Below are 26,863 nucleotides of genomic sequence, written 5' to 3' on the forward strand. Positions count from 1 at the left end.
GGGACTGGCTGGGATTGGCTGGGACTGGCTGGGATTGGCTGGGACTGGTTGGGACTGGCTGGGATTGGCTGGGACTGGCTGGGATTGGCGCACTGGGCTGGAGTATGATGGTAATGATATTAAATCCATCAGCCAACACCTCATATCGGCTGTGTCAGAAGATAGAGAAGAACTCTTTCTTTCCTCTCTCGTTCTCTGCTCTCCTTTTTCTCTTTTCTCATCCTCACTCTGTCATTCTTTCTCTCCCCTCTCTCTCTTTTTAGCTCTCTCATGAAACGTGACATGGTGGTGGGGGATAGAGAGAAGAAGGAGTGAGAGACAGTAAACGAGTGAAAAAATGTTTGGCGGGATGGAAGGAGGGAGGGAGGGTTATTTCATTTTAATGGAAGGCACTTTGACCTCCGTCTTGCCATAAGGACACCTACTGGCAGAGTGGGGCACGCGTTTAACCCCGAGGACGCCCCAGGGTCCTGGTAAATGAAGTAAGGAGTGTTAACTTGTTTATGGCTCCCATGGCAACCATGCACGTCCTCCTTCACTGAGATGCACGGTCGGTCGGCAGCAGCCACAGAACTTTCCGGAAAATTCCAGAACAGTGGAGCGAATCACAAAGCACCATGGCTGTCGTTCTGAAATGCAGGCTTGAAGTTTGTTTGTTGGGGAAGGTGCACACACATTGTGTGTGTGTGTGTGTGTGTGTGTGTGTGTGTGTGTGTGTGTGTGTGTGTGTGTGTGTGTGTGGACAAACACACTAATCCCTGGATACGGATGGACACACTGATGCTGTCCGTGAGGGACAAGCCGGCTGTATTCGTCCTCCCTCTATGTCTCTTATGGCTAAGTGGTGACTCTGTCACGCTCCACTGGGCCCTTTTGGGATCCCAGTGGAAGAGTATTTCAGCATGACAACCCACTGACAGAGTGAAAGAGAGAAAGAGAGAGGGATGAGGAGAGAGCAAGAAACAGAGAGCCAAGGAGAAATAGTATTCATTTAGGGAACACGAAAAGACATAAAGATGTAAAATGAGGTGCAAATAAGAGAAGTTAAAACAACAAACACAGCAGACAGAGGAAAAGTGTGTGTGCCAGACAGACAGACTTTCCCAAACTGAACGTCTATAGCTTTGGCAATATTGTACACTGAACTGAACTGATCTTTAAATTGAAATGAACTGAAAAGTGACGGGGTTTAGGAGCTAGGTTTAGGGGCGGGGTTTAGATGAGCGGTGGGGTTTGGGGTGGTGCTTAGACGAGAGGTGAGATTAGGGGTGGGGTTTAGGCGAGAGGTGGGGTTTAGAGGCGGTGTTTAGGAGAGAGGTTGGGTTGGGGCAGTGTTTAGGAGAGAGGTTTGGTTAGGGGCAGGGTTTAGGAGAGAGGTGGGGTGAGGGGCGGTGTTTAGGAAAGAGGTGGGGCTAGGGGCGGGGTGTAAGAGAGAGTAAGAGAGAGGTGGGGTTAGGGGAAGGGTTTAAGAGAGAGGTGGGGTTGGGGTGGTGTTTAGGAGAGAGGTGGGGTTAGGGGTGGTGTTTAGGAGACAGGTGGGGTTATGGGCGGTGTTTAGGAAAGAGGTGGGGCTAGGGGCGGGGTTTAAGAGAGAGGTGGGGTTAGGGGAAGGGTTTAAGAGAGAGGTGGGGTTGGGGTGGTGTTTAGGAGAGAGGTGGGGTTAGGGGTGGTGTTTAGGAGACAGGTGGGGTTATGGGTGGTGTTTAGGAGAGATGTTTGGTTAGGGGCTGGCCCTTTATATAGACTACAGTCCTAACTGTGCACATGTGTTTGTGCATGTTGTGTGTAAGCATGTGTGCCTGTGTGTGTGTTTGCGCGTGTGTTTGTGTTTGTGTGTGTGTGTGTGTGTGTGTGTGTGTGTGTGTACCCCCTCTGACTGCAGCACCTGTTCTCTGACACTGTGGCCACAGCTTGAGGGTGGAAACATAGCCACTGGAGAAATGGAGCACAGACTAACAGAGGGGTTATTCAGGACACACACACACACAAGCACACACTCTCTTTTACATTTCACTCTCTCTCCCAAATACACACCAGTGGTCAGCAATGGGGGTCATTCGAGGTTGCCCCTTTGCAGGACGTTGTCCTCACACCCCTCCCACACCTCCCACACCTACCACACCCCCACACCTCTCCCAAACCCTCACAGTCCTGACTCCAATCCTCCAGCAAAACTTCTCACACCCAAACACTGCTGTTCCCACACACCCTCACACGGTTGTTCCCACACACCCAAACACTGCTGTTGCCAGAAACTCTGGATCCCAAATGCATAAATTCATATAATGAATATAATTAAACACTGACAACAGTGAAGTGATATAGAACTGTTATGAAATGTAACCCAGCCAAAGTGTGTGTGTGTGTGTGTGTGTGTGTGTGTTTAACACCGACCATGTGAGTGTGTGTAATGAGTTACTGGGCTGTCTTCTCTGGAAACACTGTAGATGAGGGGAAACTCCCTCCCCAAGCAGTGCTCTGTCTGTGTGTGTGTGTGTGTGTGTGTGTGTGTGTGTGTGTGTGTGTGTGTGTGTGTCTGTGTGTGTGTGTGTGTGTGTGTGTGTGTGTGTGTCTGTGTGTGTGTGTGTGTGTGTGTGTGTGTGAGAGCGTGTGGGAGGGAGGGAGAGAGAGAGAGAGAAAGAGAGAGCGCTATAGGTTGATTTTCTATAGGACTTCTCCGGAGGAGGAACTCTTTTCTAGTTTTCTAGTTATTTCTTAGTTTTCCCTTACGGATGAGGGAAGCTGTCTCCGCTCGCGCGCCTCTCCTCGCGCTTTCTTTTGGCTCGCCCTGACCCTTGGGGACTCCTCTCACCGTTTCCCCCTTTTCTAGCGCACTAGCCTCACAGACTGACAAAAGAAAAATCAATGGCGATTTGAATTTGAAACAGCCACGAACCACAGCAAAAAACCGCAAATTCCTGAGTGAGACGGCGAAAGCTGAGGGGTAAAGTATGGCTCGCGGAGAAAAGCGCCGCGCAAACTGCGATTCTGACACCACAGTCCACTTCATTAGCGACAAAGAAAAGCGCGCGCGCGCGCGCGTCTAGGGACAGGCGTGGTGGCAGTGGACAAAGTAACATACGTGCGCGGACGCTCAAACACAGCGCAGCAAACTGCACGCGCTTACAGCCCGGACTGAGGAGAAACTGGCTAAAATAGACCAGCGCGTGCTCCACAGCGGAATCTTCAAACGCAGACGTTATGCAGAACCGCTTGCAAGCAACTGCGTAGCAATAAACAAATATCAGGCTATATGAAACCAGTCCGTGTGCCTTTTTTCGTCTAATTTAGTTTTTTTTTAGATGATCGGTATGAAATGATGCTTATGACAAGAAAAGGCTCGCTCTTTTCGCTGTCAAACTCCCTCCTGTCTCTGCAGTCACAAACAACACTGACGATTAAAAGCTAACGAAATAAAAAACCCATTTTATTAGGTTGGGAGATGTTTCCCTAGTTTACACACATGATTAAAGTGCAGTGGTGCATTCGCAGGCATAACCCGAATTATATACGACTCGAACAAACCAGAGCAAAACAACCTCTGACAACTGCACACACCGAGTTAACTCGAGACGTCCTCCTCGCCCCGCGTGGCGTTAAGTGAACTGTTTGTATAAAAGGACCTCAAACACTTGCGTATGCGAGCATAAACTAACAGACTCAGTTTTCGAGACTGCACGGGCACAGAGTTGCACGCGCTCGCGTCCCCAGTGAAGCGGCGGCATACGGCGCGACTGATATTTCCGCCTCGCAGCGCAGCACATAGAGCCACCGACCGGGACTTCGGCAGCGATGCACAAGCACACTTACCAGCAACTATCGTAGAGGGCAAACCCGGTTCTCTGGGCTCTTCACTTGAATCTCGCCTCCCACACGCTAAGCTCCAGAATGACCGAAAAGAGGAGGGGTCCGCTGTTACCGTGCCGTTTCAAAGCCACTTCCTGCTGTCGCACCTGTCTCTGTCCAGATCTGATCCCCGCCGCCGTGACATCCTCAAGACAACTGTGTAGCGGCTCGCTCTTCCGTCCTCCAGCTACCCCCCCAGCACGCACAACAGCACCTGTCCCCAGAGAAGCGCGCGCCACAGAGCTCTTGTGTGCACGTTCTTAATATATGGCATCCCGATCTGGATCTGCAGTAGTGCAGCGCTTCAGACAGCCGTCCGGAGCAGCCCGGTGACTTCACGGACGGTGAGCGTCGGTCCCTGTGCTACCGAACCAGCCGTGACACATGACGACTACATCTGTCTCGCCCGCCTGCTGTGCGCGGGGGCAGTTGCGCTATCGCTCGCCTCGACCCCCACAATAGTTATTTTGTGCTGAGAGGGGCTGCGCGTGGCTGCCGCTTTTGCGCGCAGGATGGCATCGCTGCGACTCCTCGCTCACTCGCTCGCTCTTTATTTGGCAGCGGCGCAGAGCCCGTGCGTAGCTCGGACCGGGACCGGTGTTCCAGCAGGAGGCGAACGTTTCGTCCCGTGCGCTGATGTGGACTGTTGTTTATCGCAGCGCCGAGGCGCTTTGACTCAGAATAAAGAGAACAAGGATCCTATTGGGTATCACTGCAGTCACTTACACATCGAGCGGTGCTTGTGAGCTCTATCGCCCTCTCTCTCTCTCTCTCTCTCTTTCTCTCAGCTATTCCAACGCAATGGCAAAACACGAAGCAGAATAACTCAGCGAACGGAACGGAATTAATTCGTCGTTAATCACTTCTGATAATTACAGTTACGGAGACTGACGTTAGTAGGTCGCGCGACAGTGCGCGCTCATGTCAAAATGAACATTACCTACTAAAAGGACTACAGGACTTAACTCAGCACGAGCGATCTTCCTGCGTGCCTGTTAGGAGTGCGATATAACTCAGCGCGAGCGAACCGAACCTCTCGGCAGCCTCGTCTACCCTGCACGTGCACGTGCGTCACAACGCTAACTGCCACGGAGCCGCACACGCGGCAGTCCGCAGCGCGAGCGACGAGCAAACGTCTACTGGTTCTTTACGGCCTCGCTGACCGAGTCACAGACGTGCGAGCAACTGCAAAGAACAGCATTATTAATGCATGACGTACATCCAACACACTCCTCAACACTTCAATTCATTTTGGTGCCAAATATTGTTTTTTTCGTTCAGGTTTTTGGCGGTCAGCAGTTAATCTGGATATTGTGGATGATTGTAATATTTGATATCTGCAGTAGTGTCGCATATCCCGTTACCTTGCGTGACAGATGATCTTTAACATGTTTAACGGGCCTACAGTGTCAGTGTCACCGCCAAGAAAATGATTCATATTAGCGGTGGGATTAGAAAGGAGGACCGTGACAATCATCGCACGAGGAGTGTGATGGCATTAAAGTGTCTCCGTGAACTCCAGACAGTTCGCGCTCGTGCGAAGGACTTCAGTAGCTTTGAGCTTCCGAAACGGCGCGGGCGCAGGTGTGCGAGCTCAGCGTGTTACATTTCAGGTGACTGAAGGGATCAGATTACAATAGGTGACTGCACCTAGTCTCGAGGACAAACCCCCGCGCCGCGCGCTGTAAGTGAAATCATCGCGGTGGAGACAAAGCGTCGCCTCCGGCCGTCACGGGAAGCAGAAGAGATCTTACCCCCCCCCCCCACCACACACGCGCACACACACACACACACACACACACACACACACACACACACACACCTGCAAAAGCCCCAGAGTATGACCTAATAATGGCGACTGGGGTTAAACCTGTGAGACAATGCAGCCTCTCTGTGTGTGTGTGTGTGTGTGTGTGTGTGTGTGAGAGAGACAAAACGTCAGCGTAACACTGAAACTAAGCAACATTAGTCGGGAATGACTGCCAAAGTGTATGCATGCGCGTGCGTGTGTATGGGGGGGATTTTCAGAATTTTGGCAGGTTCTTTGGTTTTGTTTCTGGAGGAGAACTAACTCATACTTTCTCTCTCTCTTCCCTCCATCTCTCTTGTTTTTCTGATGTTCTTTATGTTTCGCCCAATCTGAATATCTGAACTGCACATTTAGCTCGATAAACAGTATGTGATGTGGAACTAACAAATGCAGAGGACATTTAGAAGCAGGAAAGTGGAGGGACAGGAATAATAAATGAGAGAGAGAGTGAGGGAGAGAGAGAGGGAGGGAGAGGGAGAGAGGGAGGGAGAGAGAGAGAGAGGGTGAGTGAGAGGGAGAGAGGGAGGGAGAGGGAGAGAGAGGGTGAGAGAGAGAGGGGGAGAGAGAGAGAGAGAGGGAGGGAGAGGGTGAGAGAGAGAGAGAGAGAGGGAGGGAGAGAGAGAGAGAGGGTGAGAGAGAGAGAGGGAGGGAGAGAGAGAGAGAGGGTGAGAGAGAGAGAGGGAGGGAGAGAGAGAGAGAGGGAGGGAGAGAGAGAGAGGGGGGTTAATAAAATACTCGGTTCATAAAAATGAAACGTTAACCAATTGCAAGAATATGCTGTTACGTGAGTATGAACTCGCAACGCCCTAATTAAGCTCGCTGGAGCTGAGCTCACGCAGGCCTAACTACCCCTACTTCATACACTCCCCCTTCGCTTTGTTCTCCAAAAAAGTCCCAAATTAGGCCAAAGAAACTTCGAGGCAAATTCACCAGACAGATCCCTCCTTGTTCATGTTTGCCATTTGATCTCAGTCCTTCTTAGACCCGAGATGAGGAACTGACAACAAACAAAGAAACCAAATAAAAAAACGTGTTGTTGTTGTTGTTCTTCGCTTTCATCCCACACAGCCACGTGCAAAACTCAGCCTCGACCGGCAGGAAAGCGGTGCGAGGTGGATTATTAGAGGCAGATCTTTGAAGAGACTATTCGGCTTGTATTCGTGCTCGAGGCACGAGGAACGCCTTCCGTGCTGGCGAATCTAAACCAAAGCCGAAGCTCGAGGTACGGACAGCACACCTCATGCCTGCAGCCCGCTGGCCTTGCATGAGCAGCCAGTGGGAAATGTGAGTGGGTGATGGCATAAAATAGGGGCAAATCTGGGTGTGTGCCTTAATCACAAAGAAACCCGCTCGCTCTGTAAGGGCCCGTCTGTCATTGCTTGGGACCCAGAATGCACATGATCAAGCTCAACTGCGTTACAGGCAGTCACAAGCCGAACATCATGTCTCAGTTTCCCTGTGATGGCAAGCAGCTAGTAACCAAGACAGGAAGTGTGTTGTTTTTCCACATCCCCGCACGAATACACCATACATTAGTGATCCTTTTTCTCGTGGGTATGTGTAAAGATTGAGAAAGAGGCCGAGGTTATTGTCCTGTTGCCAGAACCTCCTCTTTTAAAGTTGAAAGATGAATTAAATGATTCTGAAGTGGGAAACCCAATCTTTAAGTGTTCCTGTAATAAAAAATAAATATTACCAAACATGAACTGTAGCTCACGAGCTAGAGCGCTGTAGCTGCCCTGACCTCATCTTTAGCCCTCTCCTGCCCCACACTGCCCCCTGGAACCGACCTCCTTAACCCGCCTGGCCTGGACTAAAGTCTTTTAGTATTTCAGCACCTGAACTCAGAACATCCTTGTTCACTCAATGCTTTCACTTTCTTCCTGTTATGGCTTTGTGTGTGTGTGTGAGAATTGTGTTAGTTTTGAGAAAGGTGGCATATAAATTAAACATGTTGTTGGTGCTGTTATAAATCTCAGAAAAAATGAGTAGCCTGCAGCAATGAGTGACAACACTCTAGTGTTGCAGGACTGTTAACACTTAACGAATTTACTGCTCTGTATCAGTAACAATCAGGCCTGGTGTTCCCAAAAGCATCATAAAACAAAGATCATCTGTAAATGGTAGAGTGAGTATTACACAGAACTGTCTCTCATTTACAGGGATCTTAATGTTACAGCGATTTCATGAAACTTGGCCCTGATCAGCTCTCTGGATCCAGTTGTTAGTCTGTTTGCAGCCCTCAGGCTCGGTGGTTCCTGTGTGTCTCGGGCGCCGAGCTGTGTATCAGATCACAGCCTTTATTCTGAAGTGCTGGGAGTATCCAGACCGATGCCAGACATGACAGATGAGTATCTCTGGGTGTGTTTATGAGTCACAGATTTCACATGATCCAACAAACCATTTAAAATAAAGTCTCAGTAAAAGTAACGCAGGTTAGTATGAGAGTCTGCCACTGCCACACCAGTCGGTCAGTGTGATTTCACATGGTGTGAGGAATATCACAATCGCAACATGCAGCTAAATAAGTGCGATATGATTTTTTTTTTGTCCATATCTCGCTGCCCTGTGGCAAAAATTCACACTTGAAGGACCAAAGCCGAGAGCACGAGCATAGATGCAGAGGGTCTCGCTCTGTTTATGGTGCAGGGCTGAGAGCCAAAACTCTCGTTCTTATGTACAGAGCTGTAACGACAAGCACACACACAGATCAAAACAAATACTACACCCTCTCCCCCAGAGCTCGGTGGCAATCTTCATGAAGACACACTAATTACACATTTGTTTGACTCGTGGTAGAAATCCAGTTCTGACAAACCTGCACCGGTTTGGACTGGTCGGCCAGCCCGCCGAGATATTAGTGTGAGAAGGAAGAACTGTCATGTCCACCACCAGTCCAACTCTGCACGTGGGTGTGTGTGAGGGGATGATGACCGACCGGAGCGGAGCTGGAGAGCCGGAGAGGCAGAGCAGAGATATGATTAACAGGTCTGTACGGGGTCACAGCAAAGTGAAGATTTACAACTTCATTTAAACAAAAATCCCGCTCTGCAGAAAAGTTAAGTCTATCAGTTGAACTATACAGAAAATGAACAAGAATGAATGATGTAATTTAGAGTAGCAGGATATTTTCACGTTCCAACCCCTGTATAATGTTACTGCCTGTAAGACCTACTGCTAGTCTGTGTGACCTAAAGTTTGGTTACAACATGATTAACTCAACAGGAGACTCGTCCCGTACTCTAGCTGCGATATGTTGAGCTAGAAATCGGCCAGTGACGCGCTCGAGGTGCGTTACAAACATACTGGACACTAGTGAACTCTAACCAAAGCTGTGAGAACCTTTCTCGCACTTCAAGACCCTGACCGTTCTTAGACACCACTGGGAGCATGGTACGGAAGTTCACACGGTTCTGCAGAGTGACACAACTGAACTGGAGCATAAGGATCAGCGGCCTGTTTGATCCAAGAAGGGCAAGAGGAACACTATCCCCACGACGAAGGGCGAGGGTAGTCACTGAGGTGGGGAGGGTTGTCTGCTGCAGGAACTGTTAACCCGACCCTGTGGTTTGCAACATGGCAATAACAAGCCATTTGGAGCAGGAATGTTTAACCTACTGTGGTGAATTTGATCCTTGATCATAATTCAAGTTTTCCATCAAGGCAATAACGATCCCAACACACTTCCAAGTCAAGCACAGCTCGGTTAAGGAATCAGTCCCGGAGTGTCCTGGAGTGACATTCTCCGTCTCCGCGTTAAACCCGCTGGAAAACCTCTGGTGGGATTTAAAGAGACGCAGCAGCACAGAAGCCATCACACCTCTGGAAGCTTCTGCACAAGACAAACGGGCAAAGATTCCTCACGGGGTCTACAGATTTCTCAGACACTCGTCTGCCCTCACAGAAAGCATTTATTAGAGGTTAACAAGGCTAAAGTTCATTAAAGTGCATTACAGAACTGTATAGTGTTGTGTTGTACAGTATTTTGTGTTGCGCTGTACAGTATTGTGTAGTACATTATACTGTTGTGTGGTGATGGGTTGTGTCATTTAAGACTCTCAGTTTCGGTTCTGGCAGTGGCTAGGTTAAGAGTATTTTTGACTCTAACCCATTTGCATTAGTTGAAGCTGCTATAAGTAGACAACTAAAGCACTTTTGTGAGTTGCTCTGGATAAGAGCGACTCAAGAAATGTGAAAGGAAGCTTTGCCAAGTACTGAGGTTGGAGGTTAAATAACAGAACACTTGGACTTGTCAAGAGAATTAGAGGTTTTTCAATTTAACACAAAAAGTGTCTCAACTTATTTGACCAAAACTGCTTGTATGTGTCAAAAAATATATTCGTTTTTGGTTTACAGACATTTATTGTTGGATATTTTCATTCAGTTCTATACACATCACCACATTTTCTGCAAACAGATGATGTGTGTTTGTGTTTGCCTTTGAGACTAGTACAGCACGGGACTGCCAAACACGGCAGAGGGACCACGGTGCTCCACTGAGTGCACGAGTGAAGGAAACACCAGCATCTACTGTGATACCACTGCTCCTCTCTGCCATAACTCCAGGCCTGGATGTCCAGGCGGCAGGAAGCGCAGGAGCTGGTGCACCACACTGCTGAAGCTCTGTTCTTCTGGAGCATTGTACACTTCTCACATACAAATCAAACGACGTTAAATTTACTCAGATACAAATAGGACGGAATCTCACAGCCTTCCTAACCTGTCTGCCAAAACAGAACGACATTTGAATAAAACTAAGTGTTTGGCTTAATCACATTACATATCCTTTGTGTGTGTTTTAGTCCTGTCACTCAAATAAAAGTGATATCTTTGAGGCAAGAAGCTGAACTTCAGGTGTGGAAGGATGAAACTAAAATTATACTCTGGCAACCAACCAGCCAATTAGGAACATTCCCGAGTGTGCATCATCTCCGCAAGGGGCATGAGTGGGTTTCACATTAGGAGAAGTGTGTGTGAATGAGTGATTGAGTGAGTGAGAGAGAGAGAGAGAGAGAGAGTGTGAGTGAGAGAGTGTGCGTGAGTGAGTGAGAGAGAGAGAGAGAGAGAGAGAGAGAGAGAGAGAGAGAGAGAGAGAGAGAGAGAGAGAGAGAGATGCAGGGGATCTCAAAGCACTTAATAAACAGATGCGTATCTGCCCCATTTTACTCCTCTGAATGCAGTTGTTGTACTTTACCTAAAGAGGGCTGTGATCAGGGAGGAGAGTGGAACGCGTGTTCTGAGAGGCCCACTGCCGCAGTAAAGCCAACTGAAGGCAGTGGGGTGTAATGCTGCAACTTCTGTTTGTGTCCTAAAACTGGACACGTTCCAAGAAGCTGCGCGTGAGAGTGTTCCGTGAAGTTACGTACACCGACCATGAAAACAAACAGCAAATTCCCGTCCATAAATTCTCATCTGATGTGCTGTGGGGGAGGACTTTAAAGCATTCCTGGATTTTAAATTCCCAGTTTAGCCGTTGTTCCTGGCCTTGAACTCTGGCTGATTTGAAATGTTCATGTTTTTCTCAACTTTCACACTGATCAAAACACCAAGAGAAGTCGGGTGAACACAGGATGAAGTTAATAAGCTCCAGCCTATAAATAATGGCGATTCTTGATGGAGTTTTCATTTGCAATTCTGAAGACACGTAGGGGACTCAAAATGCAAAAAATAAAATTTTTAAGGAATCACCGACTCGGGCAGAGGCGATTAGATCCTCAGTGCTCTCATTAGGAGCATCTTTACTTCTGGAAACATCCCCTTACCTGATCTCCAGTGTTGTAGCACAGACCCAAACTAAACAAAGCATCAAAACTTAATGTTTACTGCAGAAATAGAACCAGGTCTTTAGCTGAAAAGGGAAATGCTCAGTGGGACGTATCTGGATGATGGAGGAAGAAAAAGCCAAAAGCAGGTTAATTATACATCTCTGCTGAAGCAGGACTCACAAACTGAATTAGTTCCACATGAAGCACATTTCCTGCTCACGTTTAAGCCCCGCATCAGCTGGCCAAGTTGAGTTGCGATATGTTATTTAATGATTTATCGTCTCGGGGTGAAGTTGCATATCGCGTTTCACCATTGCAATGATTTGTTACTGTATCCTTTGATACTGATACGGAATGTCGCTGGGTGGAAATGTGTGTTCAGGTGTGTGTGTGTGTGATGAGACGGAGATGGTTACAGTGTTCCACTGTTGCACTGCAACTTGCTCCGACCTTAAAAAAGAACCGAATTAATGTTAACGGCATTTAGGAAAAGTGAAAAACCACGATCAATACTGATTAAAGCCCGATCACTTGTAAACCCTACCTTAACTTCAATGTGTTTTCTTTTCTTAGATAAAAGAGGAACTGAATTCCATGAAGAAACAAGCCAACCAGTGTCAGTTCAACCATGCCATTAATAGGTGAGCAGTGGCCGCCAACAGCGGTGAATCGCCCCTTAAGTTACGTACAAACGACGTCTAAACGCACAAAAAGCAGTCAAGGCGACTTTCTAACGGATTCTTGTCAGAACAGTAACTGGAACGGGGTAAAGCAAGCCTTGGAGCCAATGCGGCGATGTGTTTGTGTGGCTCCACCGGCGGTTAGGCTGCTGCCGACAGTATTACGCAGTTGTAATTACGCGCACGGGTCGATAGTTGCACGCTATCAAACACTGGCTACTTTGGTCGCGAGGTGGTGATAACCAGAGACTGTGGCAAGACAGAGCAACTGTATCCACGAGGAGAAGACCATTTCCAGTCATAACCTTCAATTATTCTGCATCCAGGCCAATCTGGACCACGATCAATTGACTTGAAGCTTAGGGTGAGCAAAGCAGAACCAGAAGACACTGCTGGTTTCAAGGCTGTGTGCACGCACGTGTGTGTGGCAGGGGTAGAAAACGTTAACACAAGACAAACAAGACCACACATGTAAAACAAATGATAACACACAAAACAACCAAAGGAGCACATTTCTGATACATACCATGCTTGTCAAATTGTAGTCGCAGGACATTTATTTTTAAATGTGATTTCTCTCATACACACAGGACTATATATGTGTAGGTTTTATGTAGGTCTACTCTTTTACATGAAAACATGGCCTTTATGTTACTGTAATCATTAAGAACTGAGTTTGTCGTTGGAATCACTGAAACCGAAGAAAATTAAAACACGCAAAGTAAAAACATCACGTGAAGGGCGCGTGGCTGCAGGCGGGCACACGGGTGAATGACGTATCGCACTGCACGAGGCTGTCCAGACTGAACTTCTGGCACAAGTGCGTGGCGTGGACGCTGCACGTCATCAGCATTGCAACCACCGGGCTGTGCGGGTGAACAAGCACCGTGTCCACGCATTTAACAACACTGACCTCATCATGCTGCTCCAGTCTGTCCACGGTACATCAGAAACGGCTGCTTGCCAAACGCAATGAGGGCTGATGGAAATTTCTGACCTGGATGCAACAACAGAGCAAGAGCGCCCTCTACAGTGACCGACATGTGGAATGTCTCTACGTTGCATTACATATTTCCAGAATGTGCATATTCATCGTTTCAGCCAAACATATGAAACAAAATATTTTTGATAGACAACAGGACTACCTATTCTTGTCTGAATGTTTACCACCAAGATTTGTGGGGGTTTCTGTACTATGAATTAATGCCTAAATAAAACAACTGTGAACTGATTTGAACTGTGTCACCTGGTTGACAGAGCATCTGAGGAGACTTGAACCATCAACCAACACCAAGCATTATCACTCAACCTGAGAACCCAGGCTGACGAAGGACACCTTTTCTGTGCTTAATGGTACCAAAAATGTGCCACTGAGAAATCACATAATCTCTGTAATAAACTAACACCCAAAACTTAAATAATAGCCTCTCTCCCAGAACCTGAAACAGGAAGACATTCTTGGTCCTGACCTCAGCCCATTCCGGTTCTTGTTCTGGTCCAGTTCCTCATAGGCAAAACCTGAACAGGTAAGCAGGGCAGCAGCTACCTGGCCAAGGCATGTTCGCCTTTTTAAAATAAAAACAAGGTGGATTTGTAAAGAAGTTCAGCTCCTCAGGCTAAGAACACTTTTCTTTCTTCTTTTCTTAGTAACCCCATGCCGTTAGTCTCGATGATCAGGGTAGTGTGATGTACCGAGCTTACGCCAACATTAGGTGTGAGCTGATCACAGCCCACGTTCTCTGGCATCTTCACATGTCACTTCCTGCAGCTGTTTCAAAAACGTACTGCCAGCTCATCTTCCGGTTACACTCCTACAGAGCTGGGATTCCAGTGAGAGGCCCCTGTCAGCCAGTCAACACCTGGAGAGGTTTGAAACAGGGAGGTTTAATCTTTGTGGGATCAAAGCTGCCTGCACGTGTGTGGAGAGGAGGGAGGGAGAGGGCGAGAGAGAAAGAGAGGTTTAAATTCCGGTTTGCAGTAGGAAGTCTGACCTCCTGGGGTCTGTACTATAAGGCTGGTCAGTCAGTGTTACCAGGCCAATAATTAAAACAAGACAGATGATGTGAATCTTTTTGTTGTGGATCTCAGAGGGCATCTGTTGCTGTTGGAAACCACTTAAACTATCCTTTGTGTTCCTTCCCCTGCACAAGTGTATGCGGGCGGGCAGTCTCACACACACACACACACACACACAGACACACACACACACACACACACACACGATTAACAGGAGGACATTAAAGACATGGATAAACCCCATCGTCACAGTCTAAGAAGTGAAAGGTTTTGGGCAAATTTGTAGATATAAAAGGTATATACCATGTGATGTCCAGACATTGTCATTTATTAGCGAGAACTGCTGTCAGCCTGTTCACATCACCAAAATAAATCTTAGCATTTGAGATGACGACGTATCCTCTCCAGAGACGGGCTCTCCGGACACTCCAGACTGGAGGAAAACTGACACCGGCAAACAAACAAATGTGGACGCACAGACACCCTTTCCCAACATGTTAGTTGGAACCTTTTTTTTGGAAGAAGAAAGACTGCTGGATCTCAAGGCAAACAAGAACGTCTGCAAAAAGGATTAAACCAAATGGTACTGTTGCGCACGGAGAAACAAGAGCACTTCAAACAGGATTAGAAATATTATTATTAATTGCATCACAATAATGATTTACAACTATTATCAATTCATGAATTTATTTTCTAAGATAATATTTCTTTTAATCAATTCTGGAAAAGGAAAAAAAAAGACATTTCTTAAAACTAAAAACAACAATTTTATAATAAACAATTCAATAAGTGGACACAACAGTGACACGCCACCTAAAAAGCCCCATAGTCCCATCGCCAAGGAGGAAAACCAAACCAAATGTAAACCGCGAGCAGAGTCCATGTCCACGTTGGTAAATGTGTACAGTACATCCATCTGAGCACTTAGAAAAGACATTTGTATAACTTAAGTTTCTTTAAACAAGGAAGGAATTCCAAAAGTTCTGAATGTTGGTCTAAAGCTTCGAAACAGCCCCAGTTCTTCCTGCTCCCACACACACAGCCTTCCTGCAATCCCAAGGCCTTTGCGATATTGCTCATGTTTTCCAAACTTGTGTCCTATTCCTCCCCTTTACACACACACAGACAGAAAGAGAAAACAACTGTGAGCTTCATTTAGTGGCTGGCTCTGTATGAGTGAGGCTTCCATGCCAAAACACTGCGCTAACACATGGCCAATACATCACCTTCGAAATGACCCGGATATGCAGAGCCATGGATCCTGTATAATTAAACAGACTCAACCTAAAAGACCAGCGTCACTAATATCGATGTGATGGCTAATCACTAACCAGTGGTTAGCAGCCCACCCCTCGTTTCCTGGTATGTCAGAATTTTTGATCAAACTCCTTTTCACATGCAATTCACTGCTGAACTGTGATCACACAGAGAGAGTAAATGTAATCTTAAAAATGTTAGTGAAGGGACGGTGTTAAAAAGTGGCTAAAAAGCTGAATCAGGCTTCAATGAGTTTAGGAATGGATGATGTTCTCCTCAGCACACAAAAAAGCCACTTGGAAAACACATTGGCATCGTCTCCATTACTGTCAGTTCACGAATGCTCCAGTTCCATAATGCTCCAATGGGGGTCTGCCGTCAGACACAGACACCGTCCTAGGTCCGAGCGGGCCGGGCCGGGTGTGGAGCTCAACCAAGGTTAGGTGGTCATCATTAGCTGCTAGCGCACCCGAGTCCCTCCCCTGCTCCCTGAGCTGGGTGTAAAACAGACTGACCCAGATTTGCACTCCAGGGCTATTACTGCAGCAGGAGAGCTTCAGTTCTCTCAGCTCATCTCCATGTACGTCTACTCATTAAAAACGGCCGTAACCAGGCATCACCTCAGCCACGGCAGGAAAAAAACTAAATCTCTTCACATATGAGGATTTAAGCCCCTTTTAGTAACACTCATAACTAAACATAAGGTTTCATAAGCTTCTAAGTATGTGACAGGGTGACGAATTAAGGATCGCAGAATGTCAGTCTGGTTTGTGCACATGTCATTGGTCAGCTAATTCATGTCACCATTTGGTACGAGAGAGCCAACGGTTGAAGATCTTATTTTACAATGGCGTGCTGTGATATTTCTCGATCTCAGTATCTACACAAGACGATTAATAATGAGTAAAACACAAAGGACAGAAATTGTGAATTTTGACTCGAATCTGAAAGGTAAACAAAGCTGACCTGGAGACCTGCCTGTGCAACCTAAAGAAACAGGAAGGTGTTTGTCCAGGAGACAAACGACTCACCTTTACTGATGCTGCTCCCATGACTCCCCCCCCATTCCACAACACCACCGTTTTAGAGCACAAGGATTGAGGACTAGATCAGATAAGAAGAAAGATTTGAGCATCACTGAGCACAGCAGTAGGGGTTCAGACCTGCTTCTATGCCCTTATCTTCATAATCCCACCTTTGTTCAGACAGGATGAGAGCGCTCGGGAGGTGAGCGAACTTTGCATACTGGAGCTGCAGGTGGGAAAGGGTTCATGGGAAATGAAAGAGTCAACACTGCCTCAGGGCAGTGATGGGAGAATGGGAGCACTGGTCCGTACGGAGCTACTGGCCGGGCTGACACGGTAGCCTGAGATGAGTATGACGCTCTCACAATAGCCAGAGACGCTACAACTTAGCCGTGCCTGAGGGTAGCAGGGCTCAATTTCACACGCCCCATCACTCACAGTTACTGCAGCTTTGCCACAAAGAGACCACATAGGACAGAGGCCAGGACCCAGAGAGAACCACACACATGCGCGCGCGAACACACACACACACACACACATACATGCATGCGCACACACACCCCTTCTAGGATCTAATAATTGTCTTTTTTACACTTAAATACACAGTTCTTCTTTTACCCTTGTGAGGACTAGTATTTATCTCTCACATATTGACAAAAAAAAAAAAAGACCCCAAAACAAACAAAAAAGGACAAAACAACAGGAAAGTAAACCTGCCCGTGGATAAGGTGACAAAATGGGCAGGTGCGATGGTCTTAGACCCTTCAGGTCACTCCTGTCAGGATCACTAGTCAACCCTCGTGCCCATGAGGGTCAGCTAAGCCACAGGTGAAAGGAAGGCAGGACGGGCTGGCTGCGACCTCACACACCACACTGACTCCTCCCCCTCCACCCCACGGCACAAACCTCACTTCTTCTCACTTTCCTCAAAATGACCATGTGCTTAATAATGTATGAAAGGTAGCACAGCTCAGTTAGCACAAGGCTAACTGGTCCCTCCTAGAGTTCGTTTACCAGCACGGAGGTCAAGTGTCAAAACTGGCTGGGTTCTCTGTGTTGCCCCTCACAGGAGAAGCAGTGAACAGAAAGCACACACACACACACACACACACACACACACACACACACGGAGGAAAAAGACCATAAGAGATAAACCTCCACTGCACGAAGTTCCAAACATGAAACAATGTCTGCTCAGAAAGAGGAGGATGAATCCACTGCCCCCCACCCCCCCTCACTGGAGCAGTGGGCCTGAGAGACAGAGAAGAAAACAGAGAGAGAGAGACAGTGTGAAGGACTGAGTGATGGGGAGAGAGATGGAGATCAGAGAGAGAGAGAGATGAGGGGGGAGATCTGTGCGGAGGTGCGGTCTCAGTCGAGTTCTCAGGTGTGCTGGTTGGCCAGTTCCTGGCCAATGAACCTGCGCAGGCGCTCAAGGTACTGGCTGTACAGTTCGATGTCGTTGTGGCCCGCCCCCTCCACCCACAGCGGCTCCACCGCCTTGGGGCAGCGCTCGTACAGCGCCAAGCCGTGCGAGAAGTCGATCACCTCGTCCTCTGTACCGTGGATGATCAGCACCGGAGACGTGATCTTAGACACTTTCTCAATGCTGGAAAAGAGAGGGAGAAGGGGAGGGGAGAAGAGAGAGAGGGGGGTAAAGGTGAATGATCAAGCAGGACACTGGAACAAGCTGAACTGAGTGGGCGAAAGGGCGTTTATGTGAGAGAACGGTGAGAAAGGCAATTGGGTGGTTTTCACAGAACTATATGCAGAAATGGAAGTGTAAGGACAAGCAGGGACACCCAGCAGGGAACAGAAGGGCAAGAGGCATCAGAAGGTCCACCCCCCCAAACATTACCACATGGCAAATGGTTCGATGCTTTCAATACTGCAGCCTGATGAAGTGAATCAACAGTGCACATGCTGCACTGGCTCAAACGGGTGACAGGTGTTGGCACCAGTACGGCCTCAACATCCCTCACGTGCGCAGTTGGGGGGGGGGGGGGGGGGGTTGGCCTACGTCACTGATTAAAAGGAACAGCTGAGGCCCCGGGCACCACGTGGGCAAGCAGACGTCTGACACACCTCTGAATCGACAGACAGGCAGACAGGAAGGAGGGGTGGGGGCAGGAAGGAGGGGTGCGGGCAGTTTTAAAAAGCGAAGGCAAGGCGGCTGAGTGCTGAGCAAGCACTGCAGCTCATTAGTCCGGTAAATGTTGCAGAGCACTAACGTGCACCAATATACACTCAGTCATCATCTCTATTACATTTACTAAACGGCTATTTGCCTTTTAATAATCTAGTATGCGCTCCCTAGCAGCACCACTACAAGTTTATTTATTTCATTTTTAGCGCAAATGACATGTTTAAAACAGAAAGTGGACATGTAGCCTTCGTCACTGAAGAACTGACACATAGCAGGCTTTGAAGATTTCAGAGTGTGTAAGGTAAGGCCAAGGTACCAGGCGTGTTAGAATATAACGTAATATATGTTGGTTTTAGTCAATGCTCTAGAGAATAATGATGTTTATCAATCAAAGGTCTCATTCGCCCATGTTCTGAACGGAGTAGGAGCTCCAACAGGACTCAACTCGGAAATGAAAACTTCAGAATAAATGTGTGCATTCACCAGGAAATTACTCTTAAATATGTCTACTGCCCGAGGGGTATGAGGCCAGATTTCAATAACAAATCTCAGCCCACCAGATAGGTGGAGCAGCTCTATGAACAGCCAGCAGACAACTTACACACACAAAATTAAGACAGACACAACTAAAACAACAGACATGACTAAAAAACAGACAACTAAAACACAACACCAACAGACATGACTAAAACACACAACTAGAACAGACAACACGCATGACAAACAACAGACACGACAAAAGTCACATGACTAAAACAAGGATGTAAAAGGTGGTCTAAAGCCTTCTGCTGTAACAGGCAACACCAGCCGCTTGGCTCTCAGCACAGTCAGGGAAAAGCCAATTCCTCGTCTTGCCACGTGAACTCATGAGACGCTTTTGCATTTCCATCACATTCACTATTAAACCAGTAATTGTTAAACCATGAACATCGTTTAAAATGGAGACGGGGTGTACAGCACAACCCCAAAGTCGTGAACGTTCTACTCACCGTTTATCCTTCCTCAGGGTACAGGCGAGGAAGCAGATATATGTGCTACAAAAACTGCACAAATCGCACACTAACCAAACGCACAGTGCTGAAAATGTACCTCCAGTAACAACGTCACAGTAAATATTTTCGCAATTAAACATATTGTCAAAATGACAACAAGGAAACATTAATGTTGACATTTATTTAATCTAGTTGTTCAAATAAAAGTGTGTAAGGCGTTTAGCCTGAGCAGAGCGGGGGAAGCTCTGGAAGCAGCGCAGCTGTTTGCACTTTTAGCGCATGACAGTAGAAATGAGAATGAACAGAAATTGTGTAAAACACTTATCAAATGTAGAATGAAGAGTTTTGGTTTTATAAATGCCAATGTGCAGAGGCTTCTGTGCACAGTAGTTCGCAGGTGCACGACGCCCACAGAAGCGCCACCGTGGCTCTGAACTCTGAACTTCCACCTCACTCCCTCAGTTTCAAGCACATCTGTGCATTCCTGCTTCTAGCTGAGCATCAAAACAAGTGTACAGTACCTAGGATTTAATCTGGAGAACGACACACACAGAACAACACACAGAACACACTGCATTTCTTGGCCAAGAACCTTAAACAAGCAAATAAACTAATGTGACAGTAATATCAGAAGGGAACTGTTTGAAGTATTTCGTTTATTTACTTATTTTACTTGCTGTATTTAGCATGCTAACAGCTTTGAATTGATTAAAAAATTTTTAATTTAAAATATGGTTGTCAGTCCAATAAACATTTTTTATGTTCAATCAATGGAAAGACTTGATATTTGGGACATTTGGTAGACTGTGTGTGAGGCTGTGGCATTGGGTAGACTGTGTGTTGGGTAGACTGTGTGAGGCTGTGGCATTGGGTAGACAGTGGGTGTGTGTGTGTGTGTTGGACAGACAGTGTGGGTTGGGTAGACTGTGTGAGACAGTGGCATTGGGTAGACAGTATGAGGCCGTGGCATTAGGTAGACTGTTGGGTAGACTGTGTGAGGCAGTGGTGTTGGGTAGACTGTGTGTGAGGCTGTAGCGTTGCGTAGACTGTGTGTTGGGTAGTGACGTCACAGCCTTGGCGGCCCGTCTGAGTTGAGAGAGGGCTGGAGCACCAGGGCTGTGTGGACAAGGATGAAAAGACAACGCACACGAGCAGGTCTGTGTGCAAATGCTGCTTTAGCAGGCAGCAGACAAGAACGAAGAAGAATAAAAAATACCCGTTAAGAATTTGGTAATGGTGGCTGCAATTTCCCTGCGTGGTTTAATCCAAAACAGCTTCAGAGGGGTTGTCATGGTTTTCCTTCAAAATGTTCAAACACTGTTAAAAAACTCTGCACCTTTGAGGTTTGTACCAACACTGCTGAGTAAAAAAAATTCAGTATTGTGATAACACTTTAGTAACACGATAGAGAATCATGATACTACACTTGGTATTGAAACCAATATATTGTGACAACCCTAGTAGTGACCCCTAGTAGTGAACTTGTACAGACTGGCAGAGCCAAACTGTACTTCTGTGTTTTATTTACAAGCTTGAGGATGGATGTGTAGATTAGCAGCACTACATGAGTGTGTGTGTGTACGCGTCTGCAAACCTTAATACAGAGCCCAACACACAAGTGCAGTGTGTGCATGCGTGCGTGTGTGAACAAACAGCTAAACAGCTGGAGAAACAAATAGACTCCACAATGTGATGGGGGGGGGGGGGGGGGGGTCCAACCAACTGTTGGCCAAGCGCTGACAATAAACAGAGGGGCTCTGCTGACAGCTGCATCGTCACCATGTGTTTAACTCCCACTAGCGCACACACACACTCACCCCAACATCACGACACACAGTCTAACCAATGACACAGCCTCACAGTCAACCCAACAGCACAGTTACACATAGTCCAACCACTGACATTCTGCAACCCAGCAAGACAAACCCAACATTTACCCAACACTTTTATCCAAAGCAAATTACAATTATGACTAAACACAATCTTGAGTAATTGAGGGTTAGGGGTCTTGCTCAGGTCCCCCCCCCCAACAGAGGTAACCTGGCTGTGGTGGGACTTGAATTGGCAATTACTTCCAATTACTAGTCCAGTACCTTAACCACTGGGCTACCACTGCCTGATCACTGGATGACTGCAATCAGCCCCCACAGCCACACGTTAATCACTGGCTTCCAAAAACAGCAGCTGTGCCCCCACAATGCCACTCGCTCTTCTCTCTCCACCCCAGCAGTAGCCGTGAGGGACCAAAGCCCTCCAGCTGGGGTGAAGTCACTCGACACACGTTTCAGCCCAATTACACAAGCTAACGCCTGATGCCAGATTCTTGCCAAAAACAGAATGCATTTTGGGGTCCAGATCGGTCTGCTGTTAAAAAAAAGCCATCACTGTCCACCAGCTGGGATCTACACTGGTGCAACTTCCCGTCATGTAGCAGGGCTGGTGCATTAATCCTGGTGGCTGGCACCAGGCGAGTTTAGGGTGAGGGCAGGGTTTACCACTCACTTGGGGAAGGCGTCGAAGCAGTAGGTCTTCTTGGTGTCAGGGAAGGCCACCCTCATGCCCGAGGTGAGGGGTGAGTGGAGGACCACAGCAGCGCACTCATACCGCGATGCCAGGTCCACTGTGGGCACCGTGCCAATGCTCTGCCCATACAGGATTATGTTCTCAGGGCTGATGCCATACCTGTGCAGGACAGAGAGGGCAGATGCCATGAGCTGGATTCTGACACACACACACACACACACACACACACAGGTACTCCCAGGCACGCACGCGTGCGCACACACACACACAAACTCAGGCACACACACATATATGCATACATGCACATACGCACGCATGCGCGAATGCACATGCACACAAATCCAATCTGACTGGATTTCAATAAGTATGTGTAAACGGGGAAAAAAGGGTCACATTAGACTGGATGGAATCAAATCAGTTTTGACCGCGCATCAAGTCCACCGCAGTCATTTCAGCACATGGTCATGTGACCCACATTCTGTCAAAACATGTATATCTGATCTGGTAAACAAGGAAAGGGAACATGAGTCGAGTGTTTCCTGCTGCAGTGCAACTGCAGCCTTCCAGTTACTGCGCTGACTTTTCCACCAGGCACGGTGAGGTTCTCACATCAAACCGTGTCAGTGCCTGTGCTTTGGAGTCTGTGGTGTGGGCACAGACAAACAGCACGGTAGTACCGGCGCACAGTGGGTCTGTGTAGCCTCTTTAAGCCACAGCAGCGCGTCTGTCTGTGCGTCACAACCATTATTATACTCTGCATAACTGCAAATAACAGAGGTCACGCCCTGCTCACTCCTTCCTTCTTACTGCAGCAGTTTGTGTGAGTGTGAGCATGTGTGTGTGTGTGTGTGTGTGTGAGTGTACTGAGCATTACCGTGTGCGCAGGGCATGCCACGCTGCATCAATGTCTGCGTACAGGTTCTTCTCGGACGGTTTGCCCGAGCTTACGCCGTAACCCGAGTAGTCGTAGGAGAAGATATTGCAGTTGATGCGAGTCCCCAGGCCGATGTAGAAGCTGCTCATCTGGCCCAGATCCACAGCGTTACCGTGAGAAAAGAGCACGGTGAACCTGGCAGGGCAAAACATGAGGAGACATGAGCCACACGCAGAGACGCACTTCACCTGTCTGGGTCTGGGGCGCAGGCGCACACATATATACACAAGCACCCCTCCACACACCACACACACTACAGTTCCGGGATTGGCAGGAAGCCTGCCTCTCAGGACGAGGCCCCGCCTCCGACAGCACCAACGCCTCAACGTAGAGCAAACGTTAAACCTACAACAGAGACGTGTGTGTGAAATGAACCCGCCAGAAGCATAAACATGTCGTCAATGACGAGGCGAGTGTAGTGGAGTCACCGTTTGCCATCTCAGCAGTGCAGCTGCTCAAACACACCAGAGTCGTCATTAACCATTTCCCTTAGTTATCCCGGTAGTGTCTGAGTAATAGAACTTTGAAACAGACCACGCACACTGAGACGTTCAGAAACCAGCACAAAAAGTGGAGAATGGATGATCTGGGCAACAGAATCAAGTGCATTTATGGCATTTAGCTAATGCTTTTATCCAAAGCTACTTGCAATGCTGACTGAACAGAACTTAAGTAATTGAGGGTTAAGGGTCTTGCTCAGGGGCCCAACAGTGACAACTTGGTGGGGCTTGAACCAACAACCTTCTGATTACTAGTCGAGTAATCAGAAGGTAACCAGGCAGAATGCCCTACCCTTCAAAACCATCAAGATCATGTCATTTATGTCAATAACACATGTTAAATGAACTATTCCTTAAGGCTATAACACTAACTATACCACACTACAAAACAGACCAACACCCACTTCTCATACAGTCGTGAATGATCAGCCAAGGATTTAGCTTATCAATCAGATGTGGTATGGACTGATCTTATCACTGGATGAGGCAGAGTAATGTCATCCTTAGGGCCAACAGTGTTACTGCTCATTACTGCCTTTTACTGTATTATGCCAACGACCTGTTTAAGTCGTGTCTTATTCAGGTATTTGCTTTTATAATGTTGAGCTACTAGCTACATAGCAAGCAGCCCATCACCGACCATGTGGTCAGCTGGCAATGTTAACCATGCAACACCTGGTTAGTCACTCAACCCAGGTCTCTATACACTGAATGACCAAGCTATGGTCAGATCTATGACCAGACTCTCAATCCTTAGATTTAGACTAGCCCATGTTTAACTCCGGTCTAAAGGTCATTGTAAATGGGATTTATGGCTCTAGATAGCCCGGCCCTGCCCTCAACCCCAGCGCTGTGATGGCCCTGCCTCGGTTCACCCCCCCAGGGCATCTGTGCCTCACCTTGCGGTGGGGGAGCAGCGGATATACATGCAGCCCACTCTGTTCCCGCGGCTCGTCCGTGTCAAGAACACTTCGGTGACGTCCAGCTCTCGCTGCGAGTACTGGAACTCCGCCCGCTCCATCAGGTGAAGTTTCCATCGGCCCTCCGCTGACACAGCTCCTCCACCTCCACCTGTCCCACCTCCACCCCTGGAGCGGAGACTGGAGCCTGTGGTGGAGCCAGTGGGCACCGTGGCGGATTCGAGGTCCGGCAGGAGGGCATAGGTAGGCTCAGGGGGCAGGAACGCGAGCTTGGCAGCTATGCGGCTCGGGCAAGGGGGGCAACAGAAGAGGCAACACAGCTCACTGACTGACAGTCCATTCATCGTTGACTCTGGAAGGAGAAAGGGACGAGAGCGCGCGGTCAGTCGGAGCCGCTGAGCGCGCTCTGAGTGACCTGATGTCACTTACGCCCTGTCTAGAATCCTGTGATTACAAAACTGAACACCTTAATACTATGAATGAAGAAGTTATTGATATTTACCCAATTCAATTACTCAAAATATTGTACAAACACACACACACACACAAACGGTTACCATGCGTTATATAGGGAGGACCAAGAAATGCAACAAATAAACTTTTGGAAACACATTTTCACCAAAGAATGAATGTACCCATGTTTTACAGAAAATTAAGTGACTTCGTGCGGCCTCTCATTTCTACCCGTCGGCTCTGATCTTCCCCTGTCCGTCATAAATAATTACGATGGAAAGGAAACGTAACCCTACAGACGTGTGAATACGGGGGTTAGCTAAGCTAGTTAGGACAGGCACCACGAAAACAGCAGGCAAGTTAAACTCCCAAATAGTCTTTAACAAGTCCCTAAGTACTAAAGTTGGGCTGTAGACACGCAGTAGCTGTGTACACAACCACCAATATCGCTGCCGCCAGCCCGGAGCTGTGCTGGTCCTCACCAGCTAGCGCGATTTTACCAACTCCGCTGGCTGCTGGCTACATCTGAACGCACCCTCGGGTAAAAAGGAAACTCACAATAACTAACAGGTATGTCAGTACATACAGGTGATGAACATACGTGTCGTTTTCTTCACCTCAGCCTGCCAAAGCCGGACTTCCACGCGTCTCGCTAAGCAGCTAGGCTAGCCAGCTAGCTAACCTACGGACCTGAAAACCACCTCCTCAGATCAGAAACCACCGTGGAGCAGGCGTGTGGACCTCAGACCAGACATGAGTATGGCTGAGTTTAGACGTTTAGCTAAATAGCCGTTCACTGCGTATCGTACTGTCATTTATTAATCTTATCTTAAGATCCGTGAACAGTGTTTTTTTTCCTCACTCCTACTCTACCGCACCCGGAAATGACGCCGACACGAGGGGCGGAGCTTAGCACATTCGCTTACGTCGTGAAAAGCCAAACTTGACAGCTGGAGAAAAAAATTAATAAAACCAAACCAAAGTCACGTAGAAACTACAAACATTTGATGTGACCGTTCCTTTATCACCGATCAAAGTGTTTTAAGAGCTATACTAATGGCTTCTGACTCTTTGTATGAAATAATTACTTTGCTTGCTGATCAGGAGACATGTTTGGAGTAAGAGTAATAAAGACAGAATGCCACCATAAATCACACAAAATTGCGTTTGTCTGCGTGGTATTTCAGAGCACTTTCACCATCTAATTTTCTAAGATGTTTATATACTTCTCAGAGCCAGCACCTTGAAGAAGAAAAACAAAGAAAATGGAGTAAGCTTGCGAGAAAAGGGTGGAGACAAGGAAAGGAATACTGACACTCCTCTACTGAGATTTCCTGGGATAGAAAGGGATAGAGAGAGAGAGAGAGAGAGAGAGAGAGGGACAGAGAGAAAGGGATAGAGAGAAAGAGGGATAGTGGGAAAGGGATAGAGAGTGAGAGAAGGATAGAGAGAAAGGGATAGAGTGAGAGGGGGATAGTGAGAAAGGGATAGAGTGTGAGAGAGGGGGATAGAGTTGAGAGAGGGAGAGAGAGACAGGGATAGAGAGAGAAAGGGATAGAGTGTGAGAGAGGGGGATAGAAAGAGAAAGGGATATAGTGAGAGGAATAGAGTAAGAGAGAGGTAGAGAGAGGGAGGGAGAAAGAAAGAGGGATAGAGAGTGAGAGAATCTTAAATTCAAGAAATTCAATTTATCACAATGTTTTGAGTTGGACTCAAATTGGATTTTTACCAAATTACTGGTGAATTACATATTACACAATATACACCTTAACAGAAAACTAGGATACCTAAAATAAAACCTAAATATTTGCATGCTTCAGTGGAGGCTTTTTATTCTATTTTGCACAAACTCTTCTAAAAAAAAGTGTTTAAGTGGTATAGGGGATAAAACATATGACCTAATTAAAACAATGTATATAAGTGTGGCATAAAAATGGCAATAAACAGATTTCCTCTCTCAGCAGTGTGTAGTGCTTAAGTCCAACTCTATTTAACA

At 47.4% G+C, this 26,863-nt stretch overlaps 2 protein-coding genes across 7 annotated transcripts in view; both read right to left on the reverse strand.

Moving 5' to 3' along the window:
• sema6bb (sema domain, transmembrane domain (TM), and cytoplasmic domain, (semaphorin) 6Bb) overlaps positions 1 to 4,904 on the reverse strand; it is a 117,164-nt gene extending 112,260 nt beyond the window's left edge. The window contains exon 1 of the mRNA XM_035521968.2: positions 3,811 to 4,904. The gene's annotated coding sequence lies outside the window, so the exon portion shown is untranslated. The remainder of the gene's footprint in view (positions 1 to 3,810) is intronic.
• Positions 4,905 to 14,429: 9,525 nt separating this feature from the next.
• abhd17ab (abhydrolase domain containing 17A, depalmitoylase b) lies at positions 14,430 to 25,766 on the reverse strand. 6 transcript variants are annotated; one of them, XM_027024346.3, is made up of 5 exons: positions 25,485 to 25,764; positions 24,394 to 24,766; positions 22,935 to 23,129; positions 22,040 to 22,219; positions 14,430 to 18,008 (listed from the first exon to the last, which is right to left on the reverse strand). In XM_027024346.3, exons 2-5 carry the CDS (start codon positions 24,756 to 24,758, stop codon positions 17,783 to 17,785), a joined length of 966 nt encoding a protein of 321 aa, XP_026880147.1. In that variant the 5' UTR covers positions 24,759 to 24,766; positions 25,485 to 25,764; the 3' UTR covers positions 14,430 to 17,782. The 6 variants fall into 6 exon arrangements, with proteins under 6 accessions (XP_026880147.1, XP_035377984.1, XP_026880146.1 ...); XM_035522091.2 differs by having other exon boundaries at positions 25,469 to 25,764; XM_027024345.3 differs by having other exon boundaries at positions 25,454 to 25,764.
• Positions 25,767 to 26,863: the final 1,097 nt, after the last annotated feature.

This window comes from Electrophorus electricus, chromosome 25 (assembly GCF_041902795.1).
Source record: "Electrophorus electricus isolate QZ-2024a chromosome 25, ASM4190279v1, whole genome shotgun sequence".
NCBI classification, from domain to species: Eukaryota; Metazoa; Chordata; class Actinopteri; order Gymnotiformes; family Gymnotidae; genus Electrophorus; species Electrophorus electricus.